Consider the following 13,462-nt stretch of genomic DNA (forward strand, 5'->3'; position numbering starts at 1 on the left):
GGAGCCTGTGCCGTCTGGGACAGAGGACAAAGGAATGGGAACCAGCAGTGGTTTGGCACGGAGGGTACTCCTGAGTGTACCCCAGCAGGAGGCACTGCACCTGGGCTGAGACCTGGGGAGATAATCACCCAGGTGCCACGGTAATACAGCGCCGGGAGGTGGGGTCTGACTTTCCTGGTGCAGACCTGTGGAGGTGGAGAGGAGGGGGATCCAGAGAGGGAAGGAAAAAGAAAACCAGGGAGAAGTGTATGTTGGGTAGGGTGATGTGTTCTTGGCTCTCCTTTGCCCCTTGGCTGTTACTGCTTTCAGATTAACCAGATAAGTCATCTTGTTAGTATTATTTTTAAATAGAGGTTCCTCTGGGAAATCTCCTCTTATTCACTGTAATGAATTAGGTTTACCTGCCTCAGGGCTTGATAACATAAGACACCTATCTTTCTGAGCACCTCAGTTCTATTTTTAATGCGAGTTTTCAGGACTGTAAGTCATTTTATCCTGAAGCCTCAGAGTACTCTGGAGTGGGATCATTAATTTCTTCTTTGGGTTTATAGGCATCTAAAGCAATAGCGTTTCTCAGATTCATTCCCCCGATAGGTTTGTCGGCTGGTCCCTGTGTTGGTGGAACGTCCAGTAGTATGAAGTCAAACTCCTGTGCAGGCTCAGCTCCAATGGACCTGCTCTGATTTCCCAGGAGGAAGAGACTGCCAGGCTTCTTGTTTCAGAATATTTTCCCCAGCTGTTTGTTATACCATTCTCCATCTGCCTGCCCGAATGCTTCTTAGAGAGAGTCTGAGCTCCATCAGCTCTTAACCTCCAGTGCTTCATTTGTTTGTATTTGTTTGTGATTAGACATTCCACTCTGCTCCTGCTGGGTTGAGTAGCTGGGGCTTGCAAGCCTCCCAGCGTAGCTCTTTCACAGCCTGGAATGTGCTGCGTGCTTGTGGGAGTCTTATTATTATTATTATAGGAATGTGGAAGATCATTTAGAGAGAGAAAATGGCAAGGCAGACCTCCAAAAAAACTTCACAATATAGAGAACAGATATGTGTGTGGGTCTTTTATCTTTTTAATTTAACTTTTATTTTATATCGGAGTATAGTTGATTTACAGTGTTGTGTTAGTTTCAGGTGTACAACAAAATGATTTAGTGATATTTCTTTTTCAGATTCTTTTCCGTTATAGGTTATTTAATACTGAATCGAGTTCCCTGTGCTATAGTGGGTCCATGTTGATTATCTGTTTTACGTATAGTAATGTGTATATGCAGGCTTCCCACAGACGCTTCTGGTAAAGAACCCTCCTGCCAATGCAGGAGACGTGAGAGATACAGGTTTGATTCCTGGGTCAGGAAGCTCTCCTGAAGGAGGGCATGGCAGCCCACTCCAGTGTCCAGATTCTCCAGTGCCTGGAGAATCCCGTGGACAGAGGAGCCTGGTGGGCTGCGATCCATACAGTTGCAGAGTTGCACATGAGTGGACATGTGCACACATGCACAAATGTGTATATGTTAATCCCAGACTCCTAATTTATCATGCAGGAATGAGCGTTTGTAACTGTTGGTGACAGAAGGGTAGCAAAACAGAGTGTTATGTCCGCTTTGCTTCTTAGAGAGAAGGCCATGTTTCCCACCCCGGGCTGAGCTGGAGAGCCAAACCTGGGAAATACTTCCAGAAGTTTCTCCCCGAATCTGTATAGACAGCCATGGGAAAGCTCGAGGGAGGTGGAAAGCACTGTTATTAGAGAGGTCATAATAAACATGGTGTAAATAAAGGAAGAAACCATGCCTATGGGCAGGAAAACCTGGTAAACGTGTCGATTTTCTCCCAAGGGATCTGTAGATTCAGTGTGATTCCAGTCAAACCTCAGCAGATTTTTTCAAGAAACTTGATAAGATGATTCTGAAATACATACACAAGAGTCAAGGTCTAAGAATATCCAGGATGCTTCCAAAGAAGGCAGGAAGGAGGGGCGTGGCCTTGCGGATGTCACAATGGTGTTATAAAACTGTAGTCACTACCCAAGGGAGGTTTGTTTAGAGACAGACTGACTGATGGGGGAGACTGGGAGCCAGAGACCTAGGCATGTGTAGAACCGCAGTGTATGACATCAGAGTTGTAGCAGATCCATGGGGACAAGAGGACTGGTTGATAAGTGGTGCCTGTTACATTCTAACAGAAGCAGGTTGTCAGAGAATGTCATGGACCAAGGGTTACAGTTAACCAAGTTCTCTGCATTGATGTCAAGGTTTTTTTTGTTTTGTTTTTTAAGAAGTTCAGGGTCAAGGCAGAGTTGACTGCAGAGTATCGGTGACAAAGACCAGGGACTGGCTCTTTTGCTGTCAGCAGGATGCAGTCTGCTGCTGCTTCCTCCAGGGCTGGCTTTGCCTTGGGCTTGAGAGGAACCCTATTCCTCTAGCACAGGCTGCCCGAACTTAGCACTGGGGCCAGGTCAATGGCACCAAGTCCAGGGTCCCAGAGCTTAGAATGACAGGGTCCCTGTCATTCTGGAGGTGGGTCTGGCACCCTCTTGGGAGACAGAATGAGCCTTAGATCAGTTTGGGTTGGGAGCTCTGGATCTGGTCTGTCCTGCTTTTCATAGTGGCAAGAGAAGTGGGATGGCAGGAGCTGAGCTTTCCTGGGGAAAGTGAGAGAAGAGATTGCTTTCACTTGGATGAAAGTCTTGAATATAAGCTTCCTCTAGCTAGTGGTAGGATGATTAGGGCACATGACTCTTTGATAAGGATGGTCTCTACCATCAGAAAGGAGCAAGGTGGGAATGGTAAGGGGCAACATCCAAGGAGAACTGCTCTGGATCTGTCCAGTACGGTGACCACCAGCTACCCCTGTCACATCTAAACTAGTTTACATGAAGCAAAATGAAAAATTCGGGCTTCCCTGGTGACTCAGTGGTAAAGAATTTGCTTGCCAATGCAGGAGACACAGGGTCAGTCCCTGGGTTGGGAAGATCTCCTGGAGAAGGAAATGGCAACCCACTGCAATATTCTTGCCTGAAAAATCTCATGGACAGAGGAGCCTGGCAGGCTACAGTCTGTAGGGTCACAAAAGAGTTGGACATGACTTAGCAGCTAAACAATAACAACAAAATGAAAAAGCTTTCCAGGCACACAAGCCATATTTCAAGAGCTTGCTAGTTCCATAGGGCTAGTGGCTAACCACGCTGGATGTTACCACCATCATAGAAGATTCTGCTGGGAGCACTGCTCTGCTACCAGCACCTTTGTATTTTGCAGACATTTTGGACCCATTCTCTCCCAGATCAAAGTGAAAGGCCCGTCTGGTAGATTTACTGGCAGGCAGACAGGTTTTGGCTGTGCATCCTAACTCTGCCTCTTATAAGCTCTGTGTCACTTAACCTCACTGAGTCTGGTCTTTAATGCAATTGGCTGTTTCTTAGACTTGCCAGGGTGTGTGACGGTCAGGGAGATGCTGGTGTGGCACTTTGCAGGATGCTGGTGCCGCGAAATCACTCTGTACATGGCAGTGGGCATTACTATTTTACAAGGGAAAAGTGAGGCTCAGAGAGGCAAAGTGACATGGCCAAAGGCGCCGAACTAATAAATGAAGGCCCAGAATGCCAACTCCCATTTCTTATCTTACCTCTGCTGCTCCATCCAGCCCCAATCTGCGCAGGAGAGAAGCTGGTAGAGTGTGCTGAGCAGGAGCCCACTTCTGCAGGGTGGGCTCAGCTCTGGACCAGGCAGGATCAGTCTGGGACTAAAGGGCTGGTGGGTGTGAGGTGCAGGGCTTCCTGGCCGATGCAAGGGCCCTGCTAGCCCCACCTTATTTAAAATCTCTCTCAGGTCTTGGAGTTTATCCTTTTAAGCTCAGACCTCAGAAAAGTGCTTTGTTTGGGCCATATAGAGCCCTGCAGGCTTTGAGCACCCCTTAGGTGGTTCCAATGTGGAGCAGTTATTGGAGATTTCAGGAAAACACTTGCTCCTCCAGGAAGCCCATCCTGATTTTCTGACATTTCCTTTCACCCCCTCAGTTTTGATCAAATTCCCAGAGTCTTCCCCATGGAAGAGATTCAGCATGCCTCCCCTAGACCTGAGGTTCTTCCTCTTTTTTTGTGTGCCAGGAACATTTCAGTTGAAGGATAATGATAGTAAAGGTTGACTTTTTTCTCCATCCCCAGTTCAGAGATCCCTGAATCCCATCCATCAGGCCATAGAGATCATTTCAAGACTTTCAACCTGTCTTCCCCCAGACTTAGCCCATGTATAGTCTTCTGACCCCTTGTGACCCTCAGGGTCTGGGACACAATAGGTGCCTGGCATGTGCCTTTGGGGGTAAAAATAGGCCTTGTGGGTCCTCTCTGAGTGCAGACCTACCCCAGCTGGGGGTGAGCCAGCCGGAACCAGATGCTTCCTGAAGGAGGAGGCAGTGCAGGTGATGGAATGCCTCACATGCTTGCCAGCAGCAGCATGAAGCTGGGCCTCAGCTTGCAGAGGAGGAAGATGGTTCCCAGGCTGCAGGGCTCAGAGGGGACTTCAGGCCAGGTTCACAGTGGGCAACAGGCTCCCAGGCAGCCTATTGAAGATGCCACGTGGCTTGTGGCAAAATCTGGGGCTCTGGGCCTGGCCCATGGGCTGCCAGCAGCATGTTCTTTCCTTCTCTGGCCCCAAATGGGCATGGCCGTGTGCCCCTCACCCCCAGCCAAGTTTAGCTGAAGCTGTCCTGCTTGACAAATGGGCCATTTGCTTCCTGTGCTGGAGCTGAGTGGCTGGCTGCCCAAAGAGAGACTATAATTAGCAGAGAAAGGGGATGGGGTTGCACACTAGCATTGACAGTTAATTTTATACTCACAGGGAAACATAAACTGTTGTTCTCGGAGATGTAAATATCATTTGGAAATCAAGAAGTTCCTGGGAAGGGTATGTCAGCCTCTCCCCATGTCTGGTGCTCCTGGAACCCTTGAATAAGGAGCCTAGATCTGCTTGTGCTGTGTGTGGCGCAACTTCAGGGGCCACCCAGTGGCTTCTGGAAGGACTGAGGTGGCAGCACCCCCGGCTGGACCAGGAGAGATGAGCCTGTGATGGCTCAGTACACAGTAGTGCAGGAGTCCAGAGGTTTGGGTCTGCATGTGCTGCAGTAGCTTTCTATGGCTTTAGTGGTCTGGAAATGTTGCAAGGCTGACTCGCAAGGAAAATGTGATCTTTTGTAACAGGAGGGAGATCAGACCAAAGAAAGTTTTGTTTCCTGCCAGGAAGGCTGTTCTGGAGTGGGTCCCGGGGCTCTGGGGAGCTTATAAAAATAGAAGAAGCCACTGACTGCCTTTACGAAGAGGGCTGGGGTCAATTCTGCTCGGAATGCAGGCCTCCAACAGCTTGGTGTTTGGGGGATGGTTTCCAAAGCAGTGTACCTTAACCCAGAAGCATAGCATCAGATGGGAAGGAGGGGGGCATGGAGAGCCTAGGATGGTGGTTAGATGTCGGGTTCTGTGTCCATCCTGCCCAAGAAGAGCTTTTTTATCTAAACAAACAAACAAAAAAACTGAAACACAGAAGTCTTGAAAGTATGTGGACTCAATCCTGAAAATATTAAGGTGTTGGTTCAGCGACAACATGCTAATTACAGTTTTCACCAAGATAGAGGGTAAAATGCCACTTCTGTTGCCTGAAGCACACCGCATCCTTCATATTGATTCCTCACCCTGCCTGGGCTCTGATGATGTGGGGTTCTTCTTTAATCATCAACCCTGGCTCTAGGGCTGAAGGATCTCTGGGTTCTGTGTCTGGTTCAGGGCTAGAGTTGAGTAATTCCTTGTAAGTGCACTAATAAGGAAGGGGAGGACCTGGCTCTCTAAAACTGCTTGCCCTTGTTCTCAGAGGACCCGCAGGGCTTAGGCTGGCCTTGAACAATGATTTCACCATGTCCTGGGTTTTGGAGCATGAACTGAGCAAACCAATAACTTTGGTTAATATTTTTCTATCAAAAGTAGATTTTATTTCTTGTGGTCCTCATTTTCCTATAGAGGGCCTTGTGTGTGTGTGTCTTAACTTTTTAAATTTAAAAATTTACCCAACTGAGTGATTTGGATGACATCATTTCAATCATGGTTTTCCCAACATGGCCAACTTGTTAATAAGCAGTTCACAGACGAGTGCGTCAATGCCTTTAGCACCTCTTGGCCTGTGTGTGCTGGGAAGGCATTCCTTTTAGACCTGGGGAGTAGGTATCAGTAATCTCAGATTACCCTTTCAAACTAAGGGTAATGGCACTTAGCAGTGACATACAGCAGAGCCCTGGACCGGAGGAGATGGCTTCCCGGTAACCCTCTGTTACCTGATGTTTCCAAGTAAGCTTGGTCTGTTTGACTTTTGGCATCCCTGCCACTTGCAGAACTTAGGGGAAGCAGGCACTTCCCTTTACCCAGAACAGTCTTGGCGCTCTTTAGAAGGCCGTTGAGATCTACTTTGAGGGCACATTGTATGATAGCCATTTTAGGGTGGAGGTAGACCAGGAGTAACTGGAGGAGCCACCACCTCCTTGGTGTCCAAGATGTTGACTCTAGGGTAGCTGTGCTCACGGCATATCTTGCCCATATCATGTCTGTATTATCCCTCATTTCCTTTACTCAGACCATCACTGACAGCACCATGGCTTCTGACTCCTCTCCCACACTGCCTCCCGCTCTGTGGTGAAGTCCAGTGTATCTGCTCTTGGGAATATGTGCCCTGGAATGCCAGAATCATTGGACAGGCAGCATGCTGGGTAGACAGTGTTGGACTCAAACCCAATCAGGGATCTATTGGGAAGCCTGGCTTGCATCTGTTCAACAGACATTGATTGTAAATGCCTGTTATGCTTCCTAAATGTCAAGGCTGTTCTGGTGCTGGGGCTGCCCTAAACAGTCGAAAAATTCCTCCTAGCATGGAGCTTATGTTGTGGGGAAGACAAACAGTTAAAAAAGAAAACAAAAAAGGTAGTATGTTTAATACTTGTCAGTGCAAAGGAAAAATAAATCAGGAAATTGGGATTGAGAGTTTCAGGGAGAGAATTATCTGTGTTTAAACAAGATGACCCCAAAGGCCTCACTGAGTAGGTGAGAAGTGAGCAAAGACGAGAAGGAGGTGAGGAAGGGAGCCATAGTGCCATTTGGAGATCAGGAGAAAGAGCATTCCAGGCAGTGGGAACAGCCTGTGCAAAGGCCCTGAGCTGGCACACTCTGTGTGTTTGGCCGGCAGTGAGGGGCCCAGTGCAGTTAAAGCAGAGTGAGGAAGTGGGGGGAGTGAGAAGTGAGCTCAGACAGGCTGTGTGGACTGCGATTAGGGTTGTGGCTTTTACTCTCAGGGCACAGAGAACCAGCTTATCCTGATTAAATTTTGCTTGGTCACTCTGGTAGGAAGAACAGGCTGAAGGGGGCCAGTTAGAACACTATTGTGAATCCCAGGGTGATGGGGCAATGCAGTCCCAGACATGTCTGAGGGTTCGGGGTGACATCCGCTGATAGGGCTCCCTGAAGATTTAGTATGAGACTTTTCCGGCTGAGAGCAGGAAGGGGTCCTCCAAGAACTTTTTCCTGATGGGGAGTTACAGTGGTCACCTTCCCACTGTTAGGAAAATTGATGATGAGGAATTTGACTTAAAAATCTCTTCAAAATCCCTCCTGCTCCAACTTTCAGTCTTCCTGATGATCATTCTGAAGATAAATCCCACGTGTATGGTGCTGAGTACAATGCCTGTCCCCCTGGGCAGGCCTGAAATTTCCTTTGGTGTTCTGCCTGTGTAATACACACCCCAAGGCCCCATGCTTTCAGTTTCGCAGTGTTTCCACTGTCCTTATCTCATTAAAGCCTTGCAAAAACCCTTGGGTGAACAGGGCAGAAATGATAGTCTTCATACCCATTTTTCAGATGAGCACACAGACTCGTGTGGTCCAATGCTTGTCCAAAGCCCAGGGTTAGCAAGTGGCAGAGCTGGGACTGCGGTCCAGGTTCTCTGATCCTCTAGCCAGTGGCATTTCCCTTGACTCACCAGTACTTCCCACCAAAGCAGCATTCCAAATAGAGTCTGTATTAATTTACTAGGACTGCCATAACAGAGTACCACAGACTGGGCGGCTTAAGCAACAGGGATTTACTGTCTCTCAGTTCTGGAGGCTGCATGTCCAAGGTGACGGTGTGGGCAGATTTGGTTTTCTCTGAGCCCCCTCTCTTTGGCTTTGCCAGTGGCCGTCTTCTCTGTGTGTCTTCACATGGCCTTCTCTCTGTGTCCTAATCTCCTCTTAGAAGGACAACATTCATAGCGGATTCAACCCTAGTCATAAGACCTCATTTTAACTTCATTATCTCTTTTAAGCCTCAGTTTCCAAGTACAGTCCCATTCTGAGGTTCTGGAGGTTAGGACTTCAGCTGGTGAATTTGGGGAACACAGTTCAGCCCATAACAGGTTGCCTCACATCCGGTGACCTGGGATGACCCCTCCAACGGCAGGTACCAGAACCCTCCCTTGAATCCTTCGTAGGAGAATCAAGCGACTGCAGTCCTTCTCCTCTCTCACTCCTTGTTTTCTTGCTGCAGCTGATCGGGGGCCTGGTCCTGTCTGTGGGGATCTATGCAGAGGTCGAGAGGCAGAAATACAAAACCCTGGAAAGTGCCTTTCTGGCCCCGGCCATCATCCTCATCCTCTTGGGGGTCGTCATGTTCATCGTGTCCTTCATCGGCGTCCTGGCTTCCCTCCGCGACAACCTGTGTCTCCTTCAAGCGGTGAGTCAGCCCCAGGCACCCATCAGCTGGTGGAGGGGGCTGTGATCCTTGGAGTCCCTGGGAGAGCTGGGAGACCACCCCGGGCCCTCGGGCAGCCCAGTTAATCAGTCCTTGCCTCAAACCAGCTCTCCTTGAGGGTTTCGTGGGTCAGCCTGTCTATATTGGCCCAAGAGGGCTCATCCTCCTCCACTTCTGCTTAGAAAGGCTAATTCAAAGACATAAAACCCACTGAAAAATAAAAAATAAAAAATTAAAAAAAAAAAAAAGACTGTTCTTCTTAAACCCCATGTTGGTCTGGACTGTCTGTTGGAAGTGGGAGAAGATATGCTCAAATGAGAGCAAGCAAAACCAAGAAAAGTTGTTGGTGGTGAGTCATTAGCTCATGTAACCAGCAAGCCCACCCTAGGTCCAGGGGTTTAGCTGACGCCCTTGGGCTGTCTCTCTTGCCACCTCCCAGCTGGATGCCAGGTGTTGTCCTCAGGTTCTCTTTGCGATGGTCACCAGCAGCCTTAGGTCAACAGTCCTTATAGCTCAGGGTCCTGGGGAGTCTTTCCTGGTAACTCTGGCCAAGATCCTGGGACTTTGATGGGACTGCTTGGCCAAGTGCCTGCTCTGGGGTCAGGGGTAGGGTCAGCCTCCCTGCCCCCCTTACTGTGGGGTGAGAGATGGCTTCTCAACACAGTGGGTGCTGGATAAGAGATCTATTTACTCTGTACCCACATGTGTGTTTGACCTCATTGTTCCCCTCACCCGGGAAGCCCCTAAAAGCCCCTATGAGCATAGTCTCAGTGATGCTCCCTGAGGCTGGAAGTTGTTGACATTAGTTTGTACAATGCTTGTTTCTGTGCTAAAGGGCGGTGTATCCACTCAGCCTGAGACATCCCCTCAACTGCCCTTGGGGTCTGGGAAGTCACTTTGCAGGCTGCTCTAACCTGCCTGTCAAGACAGGCCTGTCCCCTCTGGGTCAGCCAGAGGAGGACCAGAGGCTGCTCAAGGTGTGGGGTTGGGGGAGGGGGTTGTTTTTTTCACCCAGACCCCACTGAGGACTCCTGGGACAAACCTTGATAACAGTCTGGCTGGGACAGCTGAGTCACTCTTCCTAATCACAGGCTCCAGCGACGGGCTTTCCTGGGAATGTCTGTCCACATCCTGTGTCCTCACAGGAGGAAGGGGTGAAAGGCCCGGGAGCCCTTAAGAGCTCTGACAAAGAGGATTTTTCTTACTGTGCTTGGCCTTGGAGCAGACAGCGCTTCCCCTTCCACTCTCGGTGACTCACGGAACTTTGTTTTTCAGTTCATGTACATCCTTGGGATTTGCCTCATAATTGAGCTCATTGGTGGCGTGGTGGCCTTGATCTTCCGGAACCAGGTGGGCCTCTGGCACATTTACCAGTTACGTGTATGCTGGGCACCCGCTGTGTGTGCGCCCTGGCTTGCAAACTGGGAGTGCAGTGGAGAGTGGGGTGGATAATCCCTCATGTGTCCATTGGGCTGGGGAGACAGGCACTGAACAGGTAGACCAGAAAACAAGAGAACAAAACAGATAATCCCTCATGTGTCTATTGGGCTGGGGAGACAGGCACCGAACAGGGGAGACCAGAAAACAAGAGAACAAAACAGGCCGATGGCAGAGTGCCTGGGGTGGAGGTGGGGAGAATGCTGATGGAAAGAGCCATCCTGCTGAGGCTCAGGGGGAACAGAAGTCCAGGCAGAGGGGACCGCTGAAGCAGATGGGAGCTTGGTGGGTTTGTGCACAGTGTGGAGGCTGCTTGACTGAAGGTGAGTGATGGGAAGTGGGTAGAAGGTGAGGCTGAAAGGACTGGCCGGGGCAGATCACATAAGGCCTTGAAAGTTTTTTAAAGGCAGTGGGAGCCTGTGGAGAGTTTTATGCTGGGAAGTGATGTGATCTGATTCACATTTTACTTGCTGCTGAATGTTATGCCCGATGTCCGAATCCCCGAGCAGGAAGAGAGAAGGCTTCCAAGACAATGCAACTTGCAAAAAAAGGGAAGTTTATTGCTGACTCGAGTCAGGGCTTACTGCCGCAACCAACACAGTGGTGCAGGGTCAGAAAGCCCTGAGCAGAGGCGGTTACCCAAATTTATAAGGTATGCATAAGCGGTTAGTAGCTGGCTTAAGCGGATTGGTTACATGTTTGCAAAGCAATTTTATTGGTACAAACTTTCGCAGGCTTTTGTTCAAACTTGGGCGTTCACGGGCTTTTCAGCTTTCCCCTGATAGGCTCCCTTTTTTTTGCTAGGCGCATGTTGATTGGCTGCCTCCAGGTGGCCTGATAATCATGTTACCCTGGAAAACCAGGCCTACTCCTAATCTAGGCTGCCTGTCATGGCGCAGCCTCACACTGAATGGAGAGTGGACAGTAGGGAAACTAGCTGTGGGTGAGCCTTCACCACAGGCATGTCTTACCCTTGGAATCCAAGGGTCTTCTTCCTGTTTTGTGAGTACCAGGAGAGGGGAGGGGAGATTCCCATCATATTGATGGACTCATTGAGGCACAGAGAGGTTACGAAGCCCTCCTAAGTGTACATAGCAAGAGGGAGGCAGCTCAGGGATGCTTTCCAATTTCTTTTCATTTCTTTTTTCCTCCTCTGCCCCAGCTTTATTGAGAAATAATTGACAAATAAAATTATGTTTAAACTCTATAATGTGATGATTTGATATATGCATACATTGTGAAAGGATTATCATAATCAAGTTAATAATACATCTATCACCTTGAATAGTTAACTTTGGGGGAGGGGGAAAGATCTTAATATTCAAGATCTATTCTCTAAACAAATTTCAAATATATAATACTGTATTATTAACTATAGTCACCATATTGTTCATTAGATCCTCAGAACTTATTCATCTTGTAACTGAAAATTTATACCATTGACCAACATCTTCCTGTTTCCCTTACCTCCTAATCCCTGACAATGACTTTTCTACTCTCTGGTTTTATGAGTTTGACTTTTTTTTAGATTTCAAATATAAGTGGTCCTATATAGGAAGTGTTTGTCTTTCTCTCTCTGACTTAGTTCTCTTAGCACAATACCCTCAAGATTCACCCATGTTGCTGTAAGTGGCAGGTTTTCCTTATTTTTTTATGGCTGAATAATATTCCATTATATATATATACATTCTATATACACAAACAATGGAATATCTGTATCTGTCTCACATCTTGATCCATTCATCTGGCAACAGACACTTAGGTTGTTCCCATATCTTGGCAATTGTGAATAATGTTGCGATGAACGTGAGAGTTCTTTTCATGGCACATGAGTCTCTGAGATAGTAATTTCATTTCCTTTGGTTATATACCCATGAGTGGGATTATACCACATATGGTAGTTCTATTTTTAATTTTTTGAGAAAGCATCATACAGTTTTCCATAGTGATTGTACCAATTTTACACTCCCAGCAACAGTGTGCAAAGGTTCCCTTTTTGCCTCACCCACATTTATCTCCTGTTTTTTGATAATAGACATTCTAATAGGAGTGAGATTATATCTCATTGTGGTTTTAGTTTGCATTTCCCTGATGTTTAGAGATGTTGAGCATTTTTTCATATACCTGTTGGTCATTTTTATGTCTTCTTTGAAAAACTATCTATTCAGGTCCTCTGCCCATTTTTTAATCAGATTACAGCTGATGCTTGAACAACATGGGTTTGAACAGTGTATATCCACTTATACACAGATAGTTTTCAACAAATATAGTATCTATATTTCATCTTTAAATCAACTAAGTGTGAGAAAAGTTTATGTTCAGTTAGAGATCACAATATGTGGAGTCAAAAGGACTAGGGTTTGAGTCCTGATTCGATTTAAACTGTTTTCGCTTCCTGCCCTTCAGTGAGTTATTTATCAGTTCCTTTGTTTAGAGGCAGAGATAGCAGCATGCAGATTCTCAACTGTACTGGGGGTTGGCTTCCCTAATCCCTGCGTTGTTCAAAGGTCAACTGTATTTTTTTTTTTTTTTTTTTGCTCTTTTGCCACTGTAGGGGTTCCATATATATTTTGGGTATTAACCCCTTATAAGATATATTGCTTACAATTATTTTCTCCCATTTTATAGTTTACCTTTTTACTTTTTACATAGTTTACTTTTTAGCAGAAATGCTTTAGTTTGGCATAGTCACACTTATTTTTTTTGCTGTAAGGAACATTGCCTATATATTTGATGTCAGATCCAAGAAATCATAGCAAGACCAATATCAAGGAGTTTTTTCCTGTATTTCCTTTAGGAGTTAGTTCTACTACTTGAGGTCTTTCATTTAAGTCTTTGACTCATTTTGAGTTGATTTTTGTCTATGGTATAAGATAAGGTTCCAATTTCATTCTTTAGCATGTGGATTTCCAGTTTTCTCAACACTATTTATTAAAGAGAGTTGGCATCTTTGTTGGGAATTTATGTTGAGTTTATTTCCAGACTCCCTTTTCTGTTCCATTGGTCTTTGTGTCTATTTTTATGTCAAAACCATACTGTTTTGGTAACCATAACTTTGTAACATTGAAATCATGAAGTGTGATACCTTCAGCTTTGCTCTTGTTCAAGATTGCTTTGGCTACTGGGGTTTGTTGTGATTCCATATGAATTTGAGCATTTTTTTCTTATATCTCTGAAAGACGCCATCTGAATTTTGACAGGGGGATTGCACTGAATCCATAGATTGCTTTGATCCATTGGTTGTCTTCCCAATTCAGTTTTGCTACTTGTTCTTCCCTT

General features: G+C 46.8%; 1 protein-coding gene across 2 annotated transcripts in view; it reads left to right on the plus strand.

The window, feature by feature from the left end:
- The window catches only part of TSPAN15 (tetraspanin 15), a 54,291-nt gene that overhangs the window by 23,122 nt on the left and 17,707 nt on the right, over window positions 1-13,462 (plus strand). The window contains exons 2-3 of one of the 2 annotated variants that reach the window (XM_065922492.1): window positions 8,543-8,728; window positions 10,022-10,096. The exons of the other annotated variant lie outside the window; for it this stretch is intronic. Of the exons in view, the coding sequence (XP_065778564.1) occupies window positions 8,543-8,728; window positions 10,022-10,096 (261 nt within the window). The remainder of the gene's footprint in view (window positions 1-8,542; window positions 8,729-10,021; window positions 10,097-13,462) is intronic. 2 annotated transcript variants of the gene reach the window in all.

Source organism: Muntiacus reevesi, chromosome 2 (genome assembly GCF_963930625.1).
Source record: "Muntiacus reevesi chromosome 2, mMunRee1.1, whole genome shotgun sequence".
Taxonomy (NCBI): domain Eukaryota; kingdom Metazoa; phylum Chordata; class Mammalia; order Artiodactyla; family Cervidae; genus Muntiacus; species Muntiacus reevesi.